Genomic DNA, 21,075 nt, shown 5'->3' with positions numbered 1-21,075 from the left:
TCTATGTAGATATGCTTTGCTTTAAGACTTACAATGGGGCAATGGATTACTGTTTGAAATAACTTCCCCATGCTTTTAAACCGTATTGCTTGGCTAATGTGATTTTTTATTGGCTGGCATTAAGTATAAGGTTATTTATCCATTATAATGTATGTATTATAAATGCTTCTTTTGGTTTTATATTTTAGGTCTAAAAATATTTGGAGGGAGATTTAAGTGGTTCAACAAATAACGCTCTAATGGATGACAGAGAATTTCCACCAAATGATCTACAAATAGACTCAAAGGAGAGTCTTTCAGCTGACTATAGGGTGGAAAGTTTGGCATCCAATTTGGTTTCTTCAGCTGATGAAAATGAAAATCAACTTGACAATGATGGGAACGAGGTTCTGACCAGTAGTAGCATTGCTATGGGACGACAGGATAAAGGTGAGCAGGACAGCATCAATAACAATGAGAATATGGACAGTGGCGACTGTACCCCAAGCTGTAAGGAAAGTGAGAATGAGAGGAGATCTGTAAATGTCCATATGGACCCCCAGCTGGAAGAAAAGCCTATTGCTGAAAAACAGCCAGGTGGAAAAAGAAGTCCAAGAAGCAAAAGAAACTCCAGTAAAAGATCTAAAGGTACTTTATAAAAAAAATAGTTTTGTTCTGTTTATTTAAAATAATAACGCTGTAGTTCTAGTCTGTGAACTAATAAGAAAGATATATTTTAGTTGTCATACTAATTATTTTTAAAATTACACTGAAGGTTTGGGGATGGTTTTTTTTCAGAACTGTTAATAATCCTAAATCAGATCCAACTCTAGATGTTTTCACCTTCTGTATTTAAACATTGGCTACGTAGCAAATGGAACATATCAAGGAAGGACGAATACAGGGAGGTGCAGAGTTTCAGTGTGGAAATTGGGCCGACTTCCAAATCAGAATGCCCAGAAATTCAGGCAATATGGTTGTCATGGTTTAAGACCAGCCAGCAACAAAGCACCATGAGGCCGCTTGCTCACTCCTCCTGCCTGGTGGGATGAGGGGGAGAAAATATAACAAAAAGCTCATGGGTTGAGACAGGGAGGGATCACTCGCCAATTATGGTCACAGGAAACCAAGATCAATTTAATTTGTTACCAATCAAATCAGAGTAGGATAATGAGAAGTAGAACCAAGTCTTAAAACAACTTCCCCTCACCCCTGCCTTCTTCCCAGGCCCAACTCCACTCCCTGTTTTCTCTACCTCCTCCCCCTAGTGGTGCAGCAGGACGGGGAATGGGGGTTGCGTTGAGTTCATAACACGTTGTCTCTGCAGCTCCTTCCTCCTCAGGGGCAGGACTCCTCACTCTTCCCCTGTTCCAGCCTGGGGTCCCTCCCCTAGGAGACAGTCTGCCACAAAATTCTCCAACGCGAGTCCTTCCCATGGGCTGCAGTTCTTCATGAACTACTCCAGTGTGAGTCCTTTCCATGGGCTGCAGTCCTTCAGGCACAGACTGCTCCAGCGTTGGCTTTCCCATGGAGTCACGGCCATCTTTGGGGGCATCCCCTTGCTCCAGTGTGGGGTCCTCCACTCACCTCCATGGGCTGCAGAGGGACAGCCTGCCATCTCACCACAGGCTGCAGGGGCATCACCTCCTCCAGCGCACCTCCTCCCCCTCCTTCTTCACTGACTTTGCTGTCTGCAGAGAGTTTTCTCTCGCACCCCACTCCCCTCTCCACTGCAGGTTTTCCCGTCTTAAATATGTTATCCCAGAGGTGCACTGTCGCGGATTGGGTCGGCCTTGGCCAGCGGCAGGTCCAACTTGGCGCCAGACAGGCTTCTAGCAGCTTCTCACAGGAGCCACCCCTGTAACTCCTCCCCTGCTACCAAAACCCTGCCACACAAACCCAATACAATGGTTTTGTTCATTTGAACATTGTGCTCTAGTGCAAGATTTTGATGTCTTGATCCAGTGTCAAGATTTGAAATCTTGGTATAAGTACCAAATAGCTTGATCTTGGCCTGTTGTCAAAGTTTCCTTACATTTTTCAAAGCTTAATAGATAGTCTTAGGATGTGCATTTTGGCTAATGAGCTGTTAAAAAATGTGTTTCTACCAATTTTTGATGTTACTTCTCCTTTAGGTCTTTTGGATGTGAATTAGATAAGGAAAATGTAAATGTTTATTACATATTCTTATTTAAGATGCTTTTTCCCTTTTTGAATGAGTAGGATTTGTCTGCATCAACACAATGTGTTGTTACTATATTAGGCTTTTTTGCCATAAATCATAAATGTCAGTTGTGTTATGTGTCATAGTGCTGCAGATATATTAATTAAAATCAATGTGTTTCATTGCATAGGTATCTTTGAAAGTTACTTGGAACAACCGAATCATGCCTGCTTTTTTTTTTTTTCCCCGTGCCTTTTTTTTTTTTTTTTTCATCTGAAGACTGAAATGGTAGATTTGGCTACTTAAAGTAGATAATTTTAAAATACAATTTTCCTGCTAAAGAACAAGTCTTTTGTGGCCTAATCTGAAAATTGATGATGATCTTAAAGGATAATAAAATAGGTAAAGAAGGGAAAGGAAGGAAGCCTTGCATTCCATATTTTGTACGTATAGGCAAAATCTAGAAGAGAAAAATTATATTTTTTAGTAGGAGCATGCTGAAATCTGTCATTACAGGGAGAATGAGTTCTCATTAAATGATGCAGAAAGTCATTAAGTGTATATTTCAGCTGTAGATTTAATGTTTAAAAATGGAAGACAATACTTAATTAAAACAAGAGATTAGCAGAAGTAATTGAGAACCAGTCATCTATATGACGGGAATAGCAAAAGTTGGTGAAATGTGATACAGACATGTGGACAGAGGTATCTGAAGCATGATGAGAGAAAGAAAAGGAGAAATTCACCCAAACACTGAAAGTTAAACTTTGCCTGTATTCTTTCTCTATGAGTTTATATTCTTGTTGATAAATGCAGTCAACTGATGCAGAAGTATCACAAAATGAGCTGTGCATGGTAGATAGCAGTTTTAAGGCAACTAAAAGCAGAAGTCTGAAATACAGAAAATTTAATGGAAAAATCTAGAGATGTAAAATATCACAACAGAGAACGTCCTGCCTGCAAAACTCTTAAGAGTTTTGTTGAATTCCTATGAACAAACATTTACTACTTTATTAAGAACCTTGACTGTTCACAGAAGGAAGATCAAAATATAAAATTACATTATATCTCCCATTGATTATGGGCTAATTTACATTTAGCTTTTTAGATATTCTCACATGATGGTTCTCCTGTCTTCAGACAATGCAGTGACTGTGTCACAATTTCTTGATGTTGCAAATGTCTTTGTTTTAGTAAGAAACTTCCATTTAATTTTTAACACCAGCTATTTTATACAATTCCTGAGTATCCCTCTACATAAAAGAACCAAACTAGCTTTCCTGTCTTTATACCAACTCAGAGATAAAGGAGAGAATAATCAAACCAGAGTGGAAGATCCCTGAGTGGGTCGCAACAGAGCGCCACACAAGCAAGCTGGAATCAAAAACTGAATACTTGCATGGCATGTATTATGGTGATTTTATTTTTTAATTTTTATTTTTAACTATTGAGAAATCATGGATGAGTTACTTTGACTCATAGCTAAAGAAGAGATTTATGAATCTTCTTCTCTTTCCCTATAAGCAAACTTGTTAGGGTTGCTGTTAAATGTTGTCGTTCTGGAAAAGATGACTTTTGACTTAAAAAGCCTGTTGTTCATATTCCTTCTCTTGCTAGTGACTAAAGCAATGAACCTGGAATAGCAAAAACTACTTTTTACTTATTTTTATTTATTCGGGACTTGCTCAGCAGAAGATTGGTGATCATTAGAGAAGCCAATCTTCTGCTCTGGAGATATGTTTTTACTTTAGAAGAAAGAGCAAGTGCTTGCACTTGCAATGTGTTTGAAACCCTCTAAATATTTGCTTATAAAGCATAAACAGTTATAAGTATTTGATTATTGTGTTTCTGTGTATGCTTGGAATATGTTGGAGCTAGAATTACCCTAGCTCCTACAATCAGTAGACTGGAATGCAAGATTAAGAATCACTATATCTGTTTGAAGATTCACCTAGTTCAATGTCCCTCCCCTGACAGTGGCCAATAGAGGGTGGGTAGGTAAAAGTGTAAGGACAAGGCAAAGAGGTAGTGATTTGTTCCTGTGTTCTCCTTGCCATCAGTAATTATCCATTCAGGACTTCCCCAAGTGGGAACTGATAGACTGTAATAGCTTACAGTGAATTTGTCACCTGACTTGCAGTTGTTTTTTGAGTCCGTTTCCTTGTCCCGGAATAAGTAGTTCCAAGATTTCACCTATGCATTGTTTGAAGAAGCACCTCCTTTTAGCTGTCCTCATGCTGCAGTAGATGTCTTAGAGTGAACTGGCAGGTCTATAGCTTCCAGATCCCAAATTTCTCTCACATTCTTTTTGTATACTAATGATAGTTTTGAATAGACTGTGACTATATTAAGGAGGACACTTGTGATCAAAGAAGTGATGTAAATTTAAATTGACAAATTTAAACTTTGGTCATTATTCATACTTGGATTCCTTGTAATGAATTGTACTAACTTTAGTGCAGTAGAGATAGTGATTCATGAAGCGTCATCTGCTTCAATGTATTTTTGTAAATATGGACTTCAAATTATCCCTCTTCTCTGCAAATAATTTCAACTTTTTCCAAAAGATCAGTCCTGGCATAACTACTAACCTAATATTGTAAAATCACAGTGTCATTCCTTAATGTAGTATAGCACAGTAACTTGCACTTAATCATTTTTCCCCAAGTTAAATTCTGCAACATATGCTTTTCTTGTAAATTATTCAACTTATTTCTTGAAGCAGCTTGAAGGTAGGGGAAGAAAGTGGAGTGGTTGCGATGGATTTGGTGTTGCAGCAAATGAAATATATGAATATAAACTAGTCAAATTATATGAAAATTCAAGCAATGTTATTTTATTTAGGGTTCTGTGCCGCACTAAAGATTTTGAGCTTCCTCAGTTAGAGTTATATCTTTACTGCCAACACTCCTGTCTTAAAATCTCTTCTCTTAAAAATGAAATATTTTTTTAAATACTTGCTGGTCTTTTTTTTTTTTTATTTAATAGTTCTTGAATGAATCAGTCTGAATCAGCTTTCTGGTAATGAGTACCAAAGAATGTTTAAAAGAGAGATTACCATATGTTTTCTGTACTAGAAGCTTCTGTTACTGGTGACTTAAGCTAATGCTACTCAATGTGAAAATTAAAATTCAATTACAAAAACAGAGGACAATTTCTATAGTTTTATTTTGATAGCAAATGCTTCATACTTTCACCTCTGACTCATTCTCAGGCAGGTGGCAAGAGCATCTTAATTTCATATACTTGCAGTACTGATAAAAAAAGGTGAGACATATTGAAAAATGCATTTGTCATTTTTATTCACAAGGCCTGTCAAAATTGGATCTTTTTGCAAACATGGGGCTGCTTCTGTGAACTCTTAGGGAAATTTTGAGAAAGTTTGCTTCTCTCCATGTCTTAGGAGACACTGGCACACCCAACTGGGCATAGAAAATGTCAGTTGAAACCTCTGTGAGTCTGGCAGAGCAGAAACTTGAATCCAGCTCTCTGCCACATTCCTAGTGAGTGCTCTGGCCATGGGAGGGTTAATATTTTGTGTGTTTTTTCACATTTATTTTCTTAAAGGCTTTCTTAAAGGTATGGAACCAAATATCAATGTATGGAGTAAATATCAAGGCTTTGCAAAGTGAAAAAAATTAATCCTTGCTTCTTAAAATATTGGAAATATATGTAAGATACCAATAGTAAAAAAAAAATAATCTGCTTTGGACAGTAAGATTGATTGATTCCAGGAAAAAGCAGTGTTGTGCATTCTCCGTTTTCAAGAACATAGAGAAAAAATAAATGCATAGCGATCTTAGATAACACTTTTATGACAAAATAGCATCACTAAGTGTTAACTGCCTCAAGAAAAGTTCTTGGTTATGGTGCTACTAAGGCACAAATGCCGTCTTGTGTTTAAAATAGAACAAGGTAGAATTAACCTGAATGGCTGTAAGGCCTTGCTTCAGAATCAGGGGAGTAATTTGAGCACAGAATTGGATTCCAAGTGAGTGACAGCTCAACTATATGTAGGAATAATATGCACTTTATAAACTATGCATTAGCACCAGTACCACTGTAACATTAAAATAAAGTTTTTTCATTATAGTAGTTATTGAACATGTTTCAGTCAACTTTCATGTTTTGATATGACAGGTGATTATTACCTGCTTAATAAAGTGCAGTTTGAAGTGACTTTTTTTTTTTTTCTGAGACAAAAGGTTTGCCAGAACATGTGGACCCTCTTTTCTGGCTTCATGATCATGTGCTGAACAGAAAGCTGTATTTTTAAAGACAGCCTTAATTCCATCTCTAAAAGTACTTCCTGGTTTTTATCTTGCATCCAGTTATGTCCCTTGTTGCTTTTGGCCCACAGCAAGCTCAAATAAATACTGGAAAAGCAGAGACATGCATTAATATCAAAAAAGCAATGTTAAGTTACACCCATATTTTGCCTGGCAGTAAGCCCAGTGAAAATAGCCACCCACAGAGATTATTAGTACTCCTGACCTGGATAGTTTATTTAATAAAAAGTTTAAAATAACCAGAAACAGAACAGTGGAACCTTCAGCAGACAAGTTAATACCGTTCTTAAGCCCTAAATCTTAAACCTGAATCATCACTATAGGGTTTCAGTTGCAATGAACATGAGGGGGTCTGAAATATGCTGAGCGCCCAAGCTGTAGAAACAGTGTGATGGTTACTTGAAACAGTGCTCCTACCTGTCCTGCTTTTAAATGATAACATGATTTTCAGAAAATGGGTGTAGCTGCGGAAGAATAACATACTCATCATAACTTGAGTTTGTAAAAGTTTATTGTGCACATTTCAGTGGCCAAATTCTCTATAAATTGTTTAAAAAAATTATGGGATTATTTTTTTGAAAGTCAGTCCTATGTAAATATATCAAATTCAGTGTTGTTTTATGAAAAAAAGTGTTCATTACTTGGTGGAATAAACTATAGTTTTCTGGTTACTCCTAAGACTGTGTGATATAGGAAGCCATCATTTATTGCTTTTATTCTCTTATCTTTGTGAGCATCGTGGTTTAAGCCGAGCCGGCAACAGAGCACCATGAGGCCGCTCGCTCACTCCTCCTGCCTGGTGGGATTACGGGGAGAAAATATAACAAAAGCTCACGGGTTGAGACAGGGATAGGGAGGGATCACTTGCCAATTACGGTCACGGGCAAAAAACAGACTCGGAGGGGGGGTGAGAGGAAGGAAACCAAGATCAATTTAATTTGTTACCCATCAAATCAGTGTAGGATAATGCGAAGTAAAACCAAATCTTAAAACAACTTCCCTCCACTGCTCCCTTCACCCTGGCCTCAACTCCACTCCCAATTTTCTCTACCTCCTCCCCCCCAGTGGCACAGGGAATGGGGGTTGCGTTGAGTTCATCACACGTTGTCTCTGCAGCTCCTTCCTCCTCAGGGGCAGGACTCCTCACTCTTCCCCTGCTCCAGCCTGGGGTCCCTCTCCCAGGAGACAGTCTGCCACAAAATTCTCCAACGCGAGTCCTTCCCATGGGCTGCAGTTCTTCATGAACTGCTCCAGTGTGAGTCCTTTCCGTGGGCTGCAGTCCTTCAGGCACAGGCTGCTCCAGCGTTGGCTTTCCCATGGAGTCACGGCCATCTTTGGGGGCATCCCCCTGCTCTGGTGTGGGGTCCTCCATGGGCTGCAGGTGGGCATCTGCTCCCCTGCTCATGGGCTGCAAGGGAATTACTTCCTCCGGCGCACCTCCTCCCTCTCCTTCTTCACTGACTTTGCTGTCTGCAGAGAGTTTTCTCTCGCACCCCACTCCCCTCTCCACTGCAGGTTTTCCCGTCTTAAATATGTTATCCCAGAGGTGCACTGTCGCGGATTGGGTCGGCCTTGGCCAGCGGCAGGTCCAACTTGGAGCCAGACAGGCTTCTAGCAGCTTCTCACAGGAGCCATCCCTGTAGCCCCTCCCCTGCTACCAAAACCCTGCCACACAAACCCAATACAGTGAGAAACTGGTCCAGTCTGTATATGGATAGTTGATTTCTCCCCCTGCTGTTGCCTGCTCTACGCTTCTTCCCTAATCTCATTTAACATTTCCTGATAACTATCATATTCATGACCAGCAATATACTACAAATACTGCATTTCTAACATAAAATGTGGGATTTGCACCCAGAAAGTTTTTCCTGTAATCTTTTTATACTGTTATGCTTTACATTATCTTTCATATATGTTGCTAGTCCTCCACCTCCATGTCTGACTTTTGACTTCAGTAAAATTGGAGATGGGCAACAGTGGACTACCAGGGAATGTGCCAGGAGAACCTAGTTTTCTGCTTAGCAAGAAGTTCTGGAGCCTAAATTCAGTTTACGCATCCTTGTGTCATTGTTACCAATGTAGATCACCACTACTGGCTCATTCCCTCAACTCTCAAATTATCCAACTGTCTAGGGGGGTCTTCCTTTTCACTCAGCAGGACAGTCCTCCTGGACATATGTCCCCCACAATAGAATCCTCCACTGTCATCATCTGCTTCTTTTTGTCCATTAAGCTCCTGTCATCACTGCAAGGAGCCACTGTGTTATCATCTGAACAGGTCGTATTGTCCATCCTTCCTTCCTGCCTTCCCCGGGATATCTCCCTGTACAAGGTCCTTGGCAGGACTGAAGAGAAAAACTGAGAACCTCATTCATACTTTCCTCACCTACCTTCTTTTTGCCCTTTTTGAGCAAAACTGTGTTGCAAACAACCTTGCTTTCTGTCTCTGTATTACAATTCAGTCTTAACATAGAAGTTTGTCCACTTGGATCTAAGTATTGATTTTTTTTAGCTGAAGCTGTAACACCAGTCACAACACTTTTTATTTTAGATCATCCTGGTCTCTTATTAATAACTCTGTAAAACAGTTTAGACTAGGTGATTTTTTTTCCCCCCAAGTTAAAGTCAGGTCTCAGTTAGAAGTGTACAAAAATACCTGGTGTATGTTACTGTGTTTTTTCAGGTAGGTAAGCTGACACTTATGACAGACTTATGACAAATAATTTTGACACGGCCCGTATTTTATTGAGTTGCAGGGATGTTATTGAAGATACTAGGTTTTTACTCGTAGCTTTTGTATTGAAATTTCCTAAAAAAGCAACTCGATGTATTTTTTGAATCCTAACCCAAGTACTTATTCTTTTTAAAGGAGTTCCTACAGTGGGAACCACAGCAATCAAGGAGGAAAATACTCTGATTACAGATACAGTTTCTGTGCATGCTGAAGGTGCTGTTGAAGCAAATGAAAACTTTCACCAAAAAGAACAAAAACAAACGTTGCAGTCTCTTTTCTCTTTGCTCCGTGAAGAGGTTGAGCAGATGGATTCAAAGATACTGCCCCTGTGTCTCCATCAGGTACTTCCTATGATTCTGGGGTGTTGCACACAATTCTGTTTTTATTTGAGACCTTTATTCATTAGGAAAAAATGCATTAATTCAACATATGCCAATATGTGTATCTGGGCAGGGTATTTTGATATATAACAGATGGTCAAGGCAAATATCTCCTCTAAGGTCTTCTAACATATGTTGAATTGTAAACTGCCTTGAAAGTATATTCTGCAGTTAAAGGAAACTCTGAAGAATTGGTTTTCTAATTCCCCAAATGATGAAATTCTAGTCTGGCAGGAAGATTTAGGAAAATCACTCTTCAACATACCTTAGCTATGGTTTGTAAGACACTGGTATAGATATAAGACAGCTGATGTCTGCATAACATTTTAAATCTGGAATTATTTTTACTGTTGCAGACTTCTTTCTAGCACGAATTTCATGCATGAATGCTAAGATTCAAGGTTTCTTAGTGTATACTTTTTTATAGCACAGTTGCCATACCTGCAAGACCAGAGGAAATACTGTGTGATTTGAAAAGCAATCTTTTTTACTGACCGAGCAGTGTGTTTTTCTTTCTGGAGATTATGATGCAAGATGAATAAGTTGATAGGACTTGACACAGTATTAATTTATAGTTTAGTTGTGTCGGACTAACGGTGGACTAAAAGACTTTTTGTTGGCTGTAGTGTCTAATATGGACTATATATATAGATACTATACAGTGTCTGATTTGACTTAGTTGCATTATCCTTATTGTGGAAAATGGGATGATTGTGATATTTTAAACTTCTAAACTGTGATGACACTCCTGCATTCTTATTGTCTTTGATATAAATAAGTGATTATATTTGAGAAAGAGGTTTCTCATTAGTATTGCAAATTATAGGTAATTTACATTTGAAATAGAATTCTAATTATTTTTTTTTTAATCTGTGTTTGAGTGGATACTCGATATCGTTCCTTAATTTATTTGAAACTTAGCATTAGGGTTAACTATTTGTACTTTTAGCCAAGCCAAATTTGGTGGTTATTCATGAGTCAGTACGAAGGTCTGTTTTGAAAAACAACACGGTTAAGGCAAAAACTTCAAAACACTTTACAAATATTAAGGAGTGTCATCAAACATAATGGAGGTGAAATCTGTTTGCTGCTTTTTAGATGAGGAAGCCAAACCCTGAGGGTAACAACCTTTTGAAAGTCATACAGGAACTGTGACAGAACTGAGAACAGAGTGTGCATTTCCAGATTCAAACATGTAATCTAACACCATCTCTTTTCTTAAGAAATATCAAGCATTTTGAATGGAGTGTTGAAAGAAAGCTAGCAGAATTTACAGGGATCGTAACACACTTTTTAATCTGGGGAAAAAATAAAGGATTTTAAAGATAGCATTTATGTTCTCATGTAAAGTGGGTCTATTAAGAATTTTTTTTTCCTTTTCCAGCAAGTTAACCTGTCTTCTTCAGTCTCTTTTTCAGATTGCTACTACAGCCTGCCAGTAACTTTCTTATAGGCCAAGTCTAGCAAATACACTTCTATCACATTCTCTTTTTATTCTGTATGACAAAATTCAATGTAAAATAAAGAGCTGTGTCAGATGTTCTGGAGTATTAACAATCTGCATTGTTAGTGGGAAGCCTGTATTAAATATTTAAAGGCTGTAGGATATTAGGGGCTGTTCTAAGGTTTAACTTCTAATTAAAATAGGATGTAATTTTTTTCCTGTCTTGAATGGGATTCCTGTAAATTGCTTATCATTTGTTACAGAATCTAAGAAGTACTTATATATAAAACACAGATACAGAGCTTTGGCAGCTCCAGAAACCCTTAGGAGACTACTGTGGATAGCAGACAAAATGTGCAGATAAAGAGCCTTAGAAGTCACTTACCAATTCTCTTTTGGAGGTACTGGGCTCAGAATGGCTAGTGACTAGTAACAAGTCTGAGAAATTGTAATCTAGACTCCTCTATCAAGTTGCTGTGTTTTTTGAGCAATCATGTTTAGACTTTTACAGAAGTGTCCACTTGTTAAGCCCTTCAAATTATGAGTGCCTAATTTGATATGCCCCAAAGATTTTTGAGATTGAATGTTTGTGTGCTCCCACAGAAGTTATTGGAGTATCAGCTATGAGGTGTCCCAACAGAACGTTCAAGTACCAGGGTACCTGCAGTTACTGGACACATTTTGCAAGAGGGGCCCTTGTCACACCCTGCATGGCAAATAGGAAGACTGCCAACATTCGCTGTCCCTGAAGATTGATTAGTTACTGCTTGTAAAGGTCACTGATACTGTAGAGTTCTGAGGAACAAAATATTTTTATTTCTGAGGTTTATATTTTTTGTATTTTGTTGCATTTACAAACAAAGCCATCAGTATTCCTCAGCTTTCTAGGGTAGCCTGCCCAGTTTTCTAGCAAGCACAAATAAGTGGTTGTTGCAAGTCTCAAAGATTATTTTTCTACAGGGAAGAATTGGAAGAAAAAAGTTGCAGTTACCACGTTAGCTTTTCTATACAGTGTTAACACCTTTTCCTTTCCAGGTATCAGCTCTATCTTTTCTATAATACTCCCCACCACAAACTCAGAGTCAAAGTGAAATTCTGATTCTGATTCAAAACATGCTCATTTTCTGACTGTCTTTGGATATTTGCTTTTGTCTGAGCTGGTTGCATGGACTCTAGTACAATGGTGTCTTTGCCCTTTTAGTCCAAGAAATAATCTTTTATATCAGTTCTGGGGAAAAAAAACAACAGAAAAAAACCCAAACAAACCAAAAAACTGATCCCTTTACTTGATTAACAGGAAAAATATTTTTTCTAACTGGCATCTCAACTTTTCTTCTAGAAGTTCGGCCACTTCCATGCTTGTGATTTTGGCTTTGAAATACCTGGTTGAAAGTAAAAGATCACTAGGAGGAGGATAGTAAATCTATTTCAGTAGTCTGCAATTAAAATATGTAGCTTTGCTATAGCAATAACTTGGTATACTGGAACATAATTTTCTCTTATGTTTGCATGCTGGTATTCTTAGTTTATACACAGCTTCTCAGTATATAAACCCTTGGTGATCTATTTACTGTTCCTTTTTGCAGTGATCTGTTAAAGATAGGCGTTATAAAATTACCCAGACAGGGTGAAGTTGTTTTTTAAGATGTTGCAGCTGGACATCTTGAATGCTTAGGCATAGAGATCCCTTGTTCAATTCCTAGCCATTGGCTAAGATAGCAGCTGTTCCAGCAGCATTTAATGTTAGCTTACACATTTTATTAAGCTAGAAGTGCTGTAGATTGACTTTGGTGTTCAAGTATTTTATATGTAGTCTGTCTTATGTGTGATTTTTTTTTGGTCCTCTGTAACTGCTTGGGAACTATTTTTGTTCTCTATATTAAACCTCCTTAGCACTTTGAGCTCTAAATGCAACAGGGAAAGTTTGCTTATTTTTTGTGTCAACTCCCTAGTATTTCTTTGTTTTGACTTGTCTGTATTAAATAAACATCCATCTAAGAGAACAACTTGAAGAATTGTTGTGATTTTTAGGTGTTTTTTTTAAATGGTCATTTTTGGCAGAGGTGTTACAAATCCAATTTTACTTATTCTGCTATAGAAATGTCAAGCTAGGGAGGAAGAACTGCAGATTTGTTCCATGTCATAACAACTACAGTGCAAATCAAAGAACTGCCATCTGGCTTAAGTCCATGACTTGTTCTATTGTTGAAGAGCTTCAGATATCAAGGTGTTAGACTTAGCGAACTGACACATGAGGTAGAAGGTCTTTAAATCTTTTTAACACAGCAGAGCAGCTTCAGGAAAGGAAGTGGCAGAAGGCTGCTGCAATGGTATTGTCTGGCTTCTGCGGGTGGACTAGGAGTAATACAGAAAAAAATGAAGAATTTGAGTCCTTATATGTTTATCTCATGAATTTCAAATATTCATATTGTAAATATTTCAAATTCTATGTATTTGAAATGTGTTGTAATTATTGTAAATATTTATTGTTAATAGGATATAAACAGGAAGGTCGTTGGTGTGCCTCTGATGCTGTGATAGGTGATATTTTTAGTGTCTTTTATCCAAAGATTGTTCTTTTCTCATCAGTCAGGAAACCTCCATTTCTCCATTTTATCACATTGCACTGTAATGCTCGGGAGAGCTCAGCAATGATCTTAATTTGGTCAAACATAAGGAAACAATGCTCAGTAACAGAATTCAAACTCTTCAACTCATAGCAGTAACCACAGTACTTCTAGGTAATTTTAAAACTTTCTAATATGATCATTAAAAAGTTTCTGAAATAATTTTTTGTTGTTGTAACAAGATAAAACCCAACTAACATTTGGGCAAATCCGTTTGTGTGAGAGGACTTAATATTTCTTTGCTGTTTGATAGTCTTTTTAAACATCTTTCCTACAATAAGAATACATGTATTTAGTCTGAACATTTGCATTTTACCCAAACTAAATATGAATCTGCAAAACAGATGTTTAAATCTATGAAAAAAAGTTTGTATTATATCCTTATCACTCTCATGAAAATTACAGAATCCTAATTTTTCTTTTTTTTACTTTTGCAGATAGCTGAGACCTATTTTCAAGAGGAGGAATGTATCCTTTTACTTGCAGAAATTGTTATGAGATATTAAAATAATCTGGCATGATAAAACATAAAAGACAAATGCTATACCATTGACTCACAGGTCGTGGGTCAGGGTTAGAAAGAAGTGAACAGCCATAATTTACCCATGAGTGAATATACAATATGTTAGCAGTCCTTCTTAATCAGACAGCTGGAATATGAGTTAAGCAATAAATCCCCTTCCAAAAGCTGTACCGATACAATCATTAGTAGTTGTGCACAAACAAGGAAGTAAGAAAATGTTTTCAAAGAACTTCTGTTTTCATACGGCAAGTTCTGTTCTAAGTATTAGTAACTGGGAATATGTCCAATCTAGATAGGGTCTGTATTCCATTATATCAAATAGGGCACTATTATGGTGACAACAAAATTATCACAACAGTTTGATTAGAATATGTACTGCAAGTGTCTAGGTTAGAATAAAAATACCAAACACACTGAGCTAAGGGAGATCAACAACCTGCAAACAATAACAACATGTTGTCTGGCAAATGCTAATTAGTCAAAATCGTATCGAGGTAGTTTTAGATACTGTTGTAGGACAACATGGGTATTGCTTCTGCCAACAGCTAGTTCAGTGGTCCAGTTTGGGTTTTTTTGTTCATAGATAATACAAATAAGTTTGTTCAAAAAGTTATAATAGTTGAACTGTTGTGAATTACTCTGATATATTTCAGTAATTGTGGGAGAGAATAATCGTATTAAACCTTAAAGTGAAATTATATTTTTAGAAAAGGTGGACTGGGTTTTCCTCTATTTGCTTTTAAGGGAAAATGATCAGACTATGAAAAGAAGAGGCAAGAGTGGTAAACCCTTAAGGTATATGTGATTCACTAAGATGCGTCATAAATGACAGAATCTGTGCATAAAGATTATTTCTTTATTATGTAATTTGTTACAAACAAAATACAGCAAATAGGCAATTATAATGGTTAAGTAACAAAGCATAAGAAACCTGGAAAGGTATCCTTGAAACCTAGCCAAATTATATTAGCCTCTAGTACAAAACCAGAGAAATAATTTGCAATATTATAAAAGCAATATATAAAATATCCATCACTGTCTTAGAAGGCTTTACTTCTGTCTTGGTCACCATATTTCAAAAGCATCCATCAGAAAATCCAAAATACAGAGCACAAAATAAAGGCATGGAAAAAATATGTACTAAATTATGGCTCTGCAGGGGGAAATACAGTAAATTTAAAATGTGTTCAGCAGTATGATAGAAAGACAGTTTCTCTTTCATAGAAGTTGCTTTAATCGAAGGGCACTGTATTTAGAGCTGATCAAAGGAAATATTTTTAATGCAATGTACACCTGATGTGTGGAATTCAACACCACTATATAATACATATTTATGAAGGATATCTCCTCTGTACTTGAAACCATCGGTTTCCTGAGGTTAATAAAGAACTTCCTTGATCATGTTGCACTATTAATTATCCATGACAGGCATTTTAATTCATCCAGTGTAGAACTTCATATTAACAATAATTCAGGGTTTGTTGTTGTGATCCTCTAAGGCTATCTCTCTGATCTGTAATTCTGTTTATAATAACAGATTTCTTGAAGGCAGGGAATATTCTTCCCATTAATATTGTTGTTCATGAGCCATGCTATGTATATGTTGCATGAGGCTAACAAGAATAACAAGTACTGGTTATGTTTTTGTAATAATTACTCCAGTATTCTAATTAGCATGAATAATGGAAAATATTTTTTCTATATTACTAGGAACCTCATTCACTGTACTTCTATCCTCATTGTACTGTAGAATTAAATTTCAGATAGCTGGCAAAACATGGCTTAAAACAGAAAAACTAACAACTTGGGCGTGATAGAACTAGAATTATCCTGACTATTACAAAATATATAACTATCAGTATACCTTTGTGAATATATTGATAACCCTAAGGGAGAGAAAAGAGTTCTTCATATAGAAGAAAGGTAAGCAGAATCTTCAGAAAGAAGAAAAAGGTGAACTCAGCTGTCCCACAGTGTTGTATACGATGGTTGAAAAGGGGGAGGGTATTTCTTGAAAGTTTGAGTTGGGGAATTTTTTTAAATACTGTCTCCTGCTAGTCAGCAGAAAGGAGCCATATTTTCAGTTAGTTATGGTTATTGACATATAATTGTATTTCTTGAGAGATACATGCTGGTACTTGTATAATTGTTTTGCTTTTCATTTCCAGGTATTTTGTTTTCTGATAAGAGTTGTCACCATAATAACATTTTGCTCGTTTCTTTTCTAGAAAAGCTTTTGTTGGACTTAAGGCACGTGGGAATAGGTAACTGCTGAAGAGAATAGGATTTTAATTTTTTGGAACTTTTCTCAACTTAGCTTACTTCTTACTTGCTGTTTTCATGTCTGCTATTATTTTCTTCCTTGCACAGAAATCTGGATGCTAGCCATTACTCATTTTGATTCAATTATGTCCAATTTCAGGTACATAATGATTGCCCTTTCAAATATGGTGCCAAATATAAATAAATCGTAACATGTCCATATATGTGTGCATTTTTCTTAACCTTCCATTCAGATGAGAAGGCGATGAAGTTCATTCAGCTCGAACGACTGTATCATGAGCAGCTACTTGCAAATCTTTCTTCCATACAGGAGCAGTGGGGTGAGTACAGGCTAAACTAATATGCTACAAGAAAGAGTTAATTTGTTTTGTATTTCTAAATAATAGAGTATACATTTTGCCAGCTTAAAAATATTACATAGCAAAAGCAGCATTTATATCAGAATTTCTCTGAGCTTGTTACAAGAGAAGTATTCCTGCTTTAGATCTCTTCTCACACATTTCATGAAAAAGGTGCAAATAGTTTGTCCTTCTTTATTCTATTAATTGAGACTTTGATTGATCCACAGTTGTTTTGAGCTTATTTTTGGTTTAGGGTTGGTGAATCTGATGTGATGAAAATAAAATGTGTTGTGAAAAAATACAATGTTTTTTTGCATAGTGTGAAACAAGATTGTAGAGCATACACAGAAGAGTTGCCAATGTTTGTCCATTAATTAGTTTCACATATATGTTTTATGTTAAGCAAATACTATTTTTATAGTACTTTGGGTAAAAATTATCTTGATGTAATTTAGAAAGAAAATGGAAAACAGCAGTTCCTAGTGCAGTTACAACACTGAGGAATTCAGCTAAAGAACTGAGCGGTGAAGAGCTGGAAAAGCTTACTAGAGTTTGCTCTTCACATCAACAGTAAGTATACGAAAATATTATTACTTTTCCAGTACTAATATGTTAGTGCATCTGTTGTCTACTTGCCAGTGTAGGTGTTTTAAAATAGTCTGTGTCAAAATAAAAGTTGCATCCCATTGACTTAAGTGAATTTGGTTATAAAGTGGTGGTTCTTTTTGATACCTAACTAAAATGATTCCGTTACCATCAATTTTCACAATGTTTTAATATGGTCTGAGGAATGTATAGGGACTAGATCTGAACTGTTTTCAGGGAATCATTAGTTTGCCAGAAGTGGAGTTTTGAGTTTTAGTATTTTCAGCCAAAGTAAAAACTGAGCAATGTTAATTTAGGAAGAGAGAGACTGTAGAACTGATGATGGTGCTTGTGTCTAGTACCTGTTGTTTTAATCATTGTTTTTAAATGCAATTGCCCAGCATCTCAGACTCCAGCACTCACATCTACCCTGTAGGATTTTATTCCCAGATTTTCCACATTTTAGGACAATTCCCTAATGCTTTAAGTCATTCTCCTTATCTTCTGTTGATTTCATACAGGTTGCGTAAACATTATGAAGCAGTGATTCTGTAGTTCCCTAGTGTGGCAGTATTCTGAAAAGTTGTGAAATCTTGGTTCATACCTGCTTTGCCTGATTCATCAGCCTCCTGAATCAGTATATCATAGTATCACAAACTTTTGGATGGTGCCTAGGGTGCTCTTCTGGAGAGTACCACATAGAGGATTATACCCATCAGAAAGGAGGAGATCTGTTATTTCATGGGTGAATGTCCTACCTACTAGACATTGAGTTTAAAGGACAGATGGAAAAAATTATACCAGCTGCCACTGAAAAACAATCAGCCAACGATAATACAGAAACTAGCCACATGCAAAGGCTGTGAAAAGAGCAATTTGTGACAGGGGAGATGCTCTCAATCAGATGGGGAGAGAGAACTTTTTCAAATACATTTGCATTGGCTTAGTCAGTTTGGGAGTAACAAAAGACAAAATGCTTGTGTTCACAGAGAGTATGATTTAGCCTTCATGTTTTTTCTTCTGGGTGACCATACAGAAGTTTGAAAACACCCAGGCTGACTGCCAGAACCCAGGCAGGGATTGTTTATTTGTAGTATGAATGCATTTGCAAGGGAGCCCCTGGAAGGTGTACTCCTGCATTTCCACAGGAGGAGGAGGCAGCTCTAGCACCGTAGCTGCATGTTTACACCCACAGCCTGCTGCTACTGAGAGATTGCACTCTGAGTGCCTGCAGGGTTCCTTGGGCTACATTTCCTTGCACATCACTTTGCAAGCCCACAGAAAGATTAAGAATCAAGTCTATTGCAATTTGTATGCTGCAACTAGCAGCACCTCCCTATTGTCACCTCGATTGTCACCTTGTTGAGAATAACTCTACTTTCTCTTTCTAATTCTTCCATGCAGCCTCACCTCATAATACAAAATTTCAGTTATGTAACATCATTCCTGTTTCTGAGAAACCCTGCAATTTGATAAAAATTAAGGCTTGTGTTCATTTGCCATGATTAGTTCTCTGTAATGCTATTACTCTTCCAAACTCTCTAGGCAAAAGCCTATTTGCTTTTATTTGTTTCATATATTTTTTTGTCCTAAGCTTTAATCTCAATTTATTTTATAATTAAAGTTATACTTTAATTTTTAATGAATAACATGCAGGTCTCGGAAAATGTGAGCTTTTTGCTTTTGGAATTGAAAGTTTCTGATACTCAAGGTCTACAGCTACATACTGGACGTGTTCTTTAAAGATAGTTTTGAGTGCCCTTTATTTGAAGTTTGAATGCTAAAATTTAAAAGTCAATGCAAGTTTTAAAAGTTTGTTAAAGAGTATGAACATCAATGCTTTTCCCTTTTGCCTCTCCTACTTTTATTTTCAGTAGCTTTAAACAAAATGGTCAACATTTTATCTTCATTGCTGTATGAAAGGCTGCGAGACAGATTGTGCATGATAAAATACATCGTGCATGAATCTCTACACAGTTTGCAAAGTCCATGCTGTTAGCAGCGCTGACTCACCTGTGCATCCCAGTGAAATCAGTGGGAGCTGCTGTATCTTACAGCACCCAGAAAACGTGTCCCAGTGTAAACAGTCTGTGGAGAGAGAAATATGTTTTGTGGGGGTTTTTTTCCATTCCTCAGTCTCTGTTACAGTGATCATTATTTTTAATACTAGTAGACACTGAGTCCTTACATGATTTTTAAAGTTGGTAAAGTTCCTTCTGAGCATAAAAGTTTTACAGGAATTTAGATCACTTGATACATTGCAGTAAACTTTCTTTTGACTGCTTTCGCAATTAGGTGGAGCAATGTTTGGGCTAATTGGTCTTCTGATGATATTCACATATGGTACAGATCTGTGCTTGAAAGTATGCTAGCATGCTGACACTGTTCCAATGTAAGAAGAGTTCTGTGCTAATATTAGAGCAGAGCAAAGGTTTATAAGATTTCAGTGACATTTGTTATGAAAAATATTGCTATGAAGTTGTTTAATTTATTCTTTTTTTCTTTATTGCTGCAGGCCACAGGCATCCAAAAACAAGGTAAGCAGCTGTTTAATTGAATTCTGCTTTGTCAAAGATTGCTAATAAATATATTTTTAATATTATTAGTTATAATATTTCCAGTTTAGTATAGAAACTGTTTGAAGTTTGGATGTCTCAAAAAGTCACAGTTGTCCTGTTTAATTCCAAAAATTACAGGAAATACTATCATATTTTACAGCTAGTAGCTGCAGAAAGTACATGGGAAAGCGGTTGTTTGCATCAGTTAATGGGATCAAAAAATTTAAATGAAAGAGAAGCTGCTGCTTTTAAATCAGGTATGTGTGTGTGTATGTACATGTGCATATGTTTTAAATATTATGCTGTAATGACATATTCATATAAATACTATGAAGCTATTTAATTAGAAGCTACAATATTTGTTGGATTCCCATGGATTCATCTATTTGTGCAAATCTTAATTTTTTTTTTTCACAACTGCACAATGGGCTTACTCTGCAATTTTAATTAGTCATTGATATTCAGAATTGTAATAAAAGTAATTTTAGCTTCCATCAAAAAAATGTCCTTTAAATGAGCATACATTTCTAGCAGCCTACATAAGCTACAAAATTGTGTAAAACTAGAGATAAGGTACATAATTTGTATGTATAAAATATAAGGTAAACAATCTGATGACAAATACTCTGAGTTGTGGCAATTCAGTATAGTTAACAGTATTATTAACTGTTTTAAATTACATGCAATATACTGATTTTGAGACATATTTTTCTGTAACAGCACAGAAAATTAGGAAGCTTTTGGGGGATCTTGAAGAGAAAAACATACTTCAGTTAATTTTTTTCTGTACAGACTTTTACGTCAGCTTCATTTTCTTTCTCCTGCCTTTGGGCAGTGGCTGTTTTGTTTGAGTAATTTGTTAGAATCATTGGGTTCTTATGAAACATTTGCAAATTAGTGAATTGTTAAAATGGAGATGGAGGGGGAAAGAGCATTGGTAGACTACCAGGCTGTGCTTTATCTCTCCGCTCTATGAGCAAAATGTTTTCTTTTTTTGGCACGTTCCAGTTGCCAAAATGGGCCTAAACTGAGTACCTTTCATCACAAACAGCTAGAATTTCTCACAAGATGAGGGTTGGCCTCAGAAGGTCCCTTTAAACCTAAGCTATGCTACAAGTGTGTATCAGCCAGGATGTTCAGGAGAATCAGGAATTAATGAAGATACAGA

General features: G+C 36.7%; 1 protein-coding gene across 8 annotated transcripts in view; it reads left to right on the top strand.

The window, feature by feature from the left end:
• The window catches only part of CNST (consortin, connexin sorting protein), a 50,566-nt gene that overhangs the window by 14,049 nt on the left and 15,442 nt on the right, over positions 1-21,075 (top strand). For 7 of the 8 annotated variants that reach the window (XM_010562582.1, XM_010562581.1, XM_010562580.1 and 4 more), the window contains 7 exons: positions 189-627; positions 9,302-9,507; positions 14,055-14,085; positions 16,657-16,743; positions 17,220-17,334; positions 19,865-19,886; positions 20,068-20,164. In XM_010562582.1, coding sequence (XP_010560884.1) covers positions 240-627; positions 9,302-9,507; positions 14,055-14,085; positions 16,657-16,743; positions 17,220-17,334; positions 19,865-19,886; positions 20,068-20,164 — 946 coding nt within the window. In that variant the 5' untranslated portion in view covers positions 189-239. Of the gene's footprint in view, positions 1-188; positions 628-3,202; positions 3,558-9,301; positions 9,508-14,054; positions 14,086-16,656; positions 16,744-17,219; positions 17,335-19,864; positions 19,887-20,067; positions 20,165-21,075 lie in introns of those variants that run through there. The other variant, XM_010562586.1, reaches the window with a different exon arrangement.

Source organism: Haliaeetus leucocephalus, unplaced genomic scaffold (genome assembly GCF_000737465.1).
Source record: "Haliaeetus leucocephalus isolate CR32 unplaced genomic scaffold, Haliaeetus_leucocephalus-4.0 Scaffold162, whole genome shotgun sequence".
In the NCBI taxonomy this organism is placed as follows: Eukaryota; Metazoa; Chordata; class Aves; order Accipitriformes; family Accipitridae; genus Haliaeetus; species Haliaeetus leucocephalus.
This window is presented reverse-complemented; position numbering and strand designations above follow the sequence as displayed.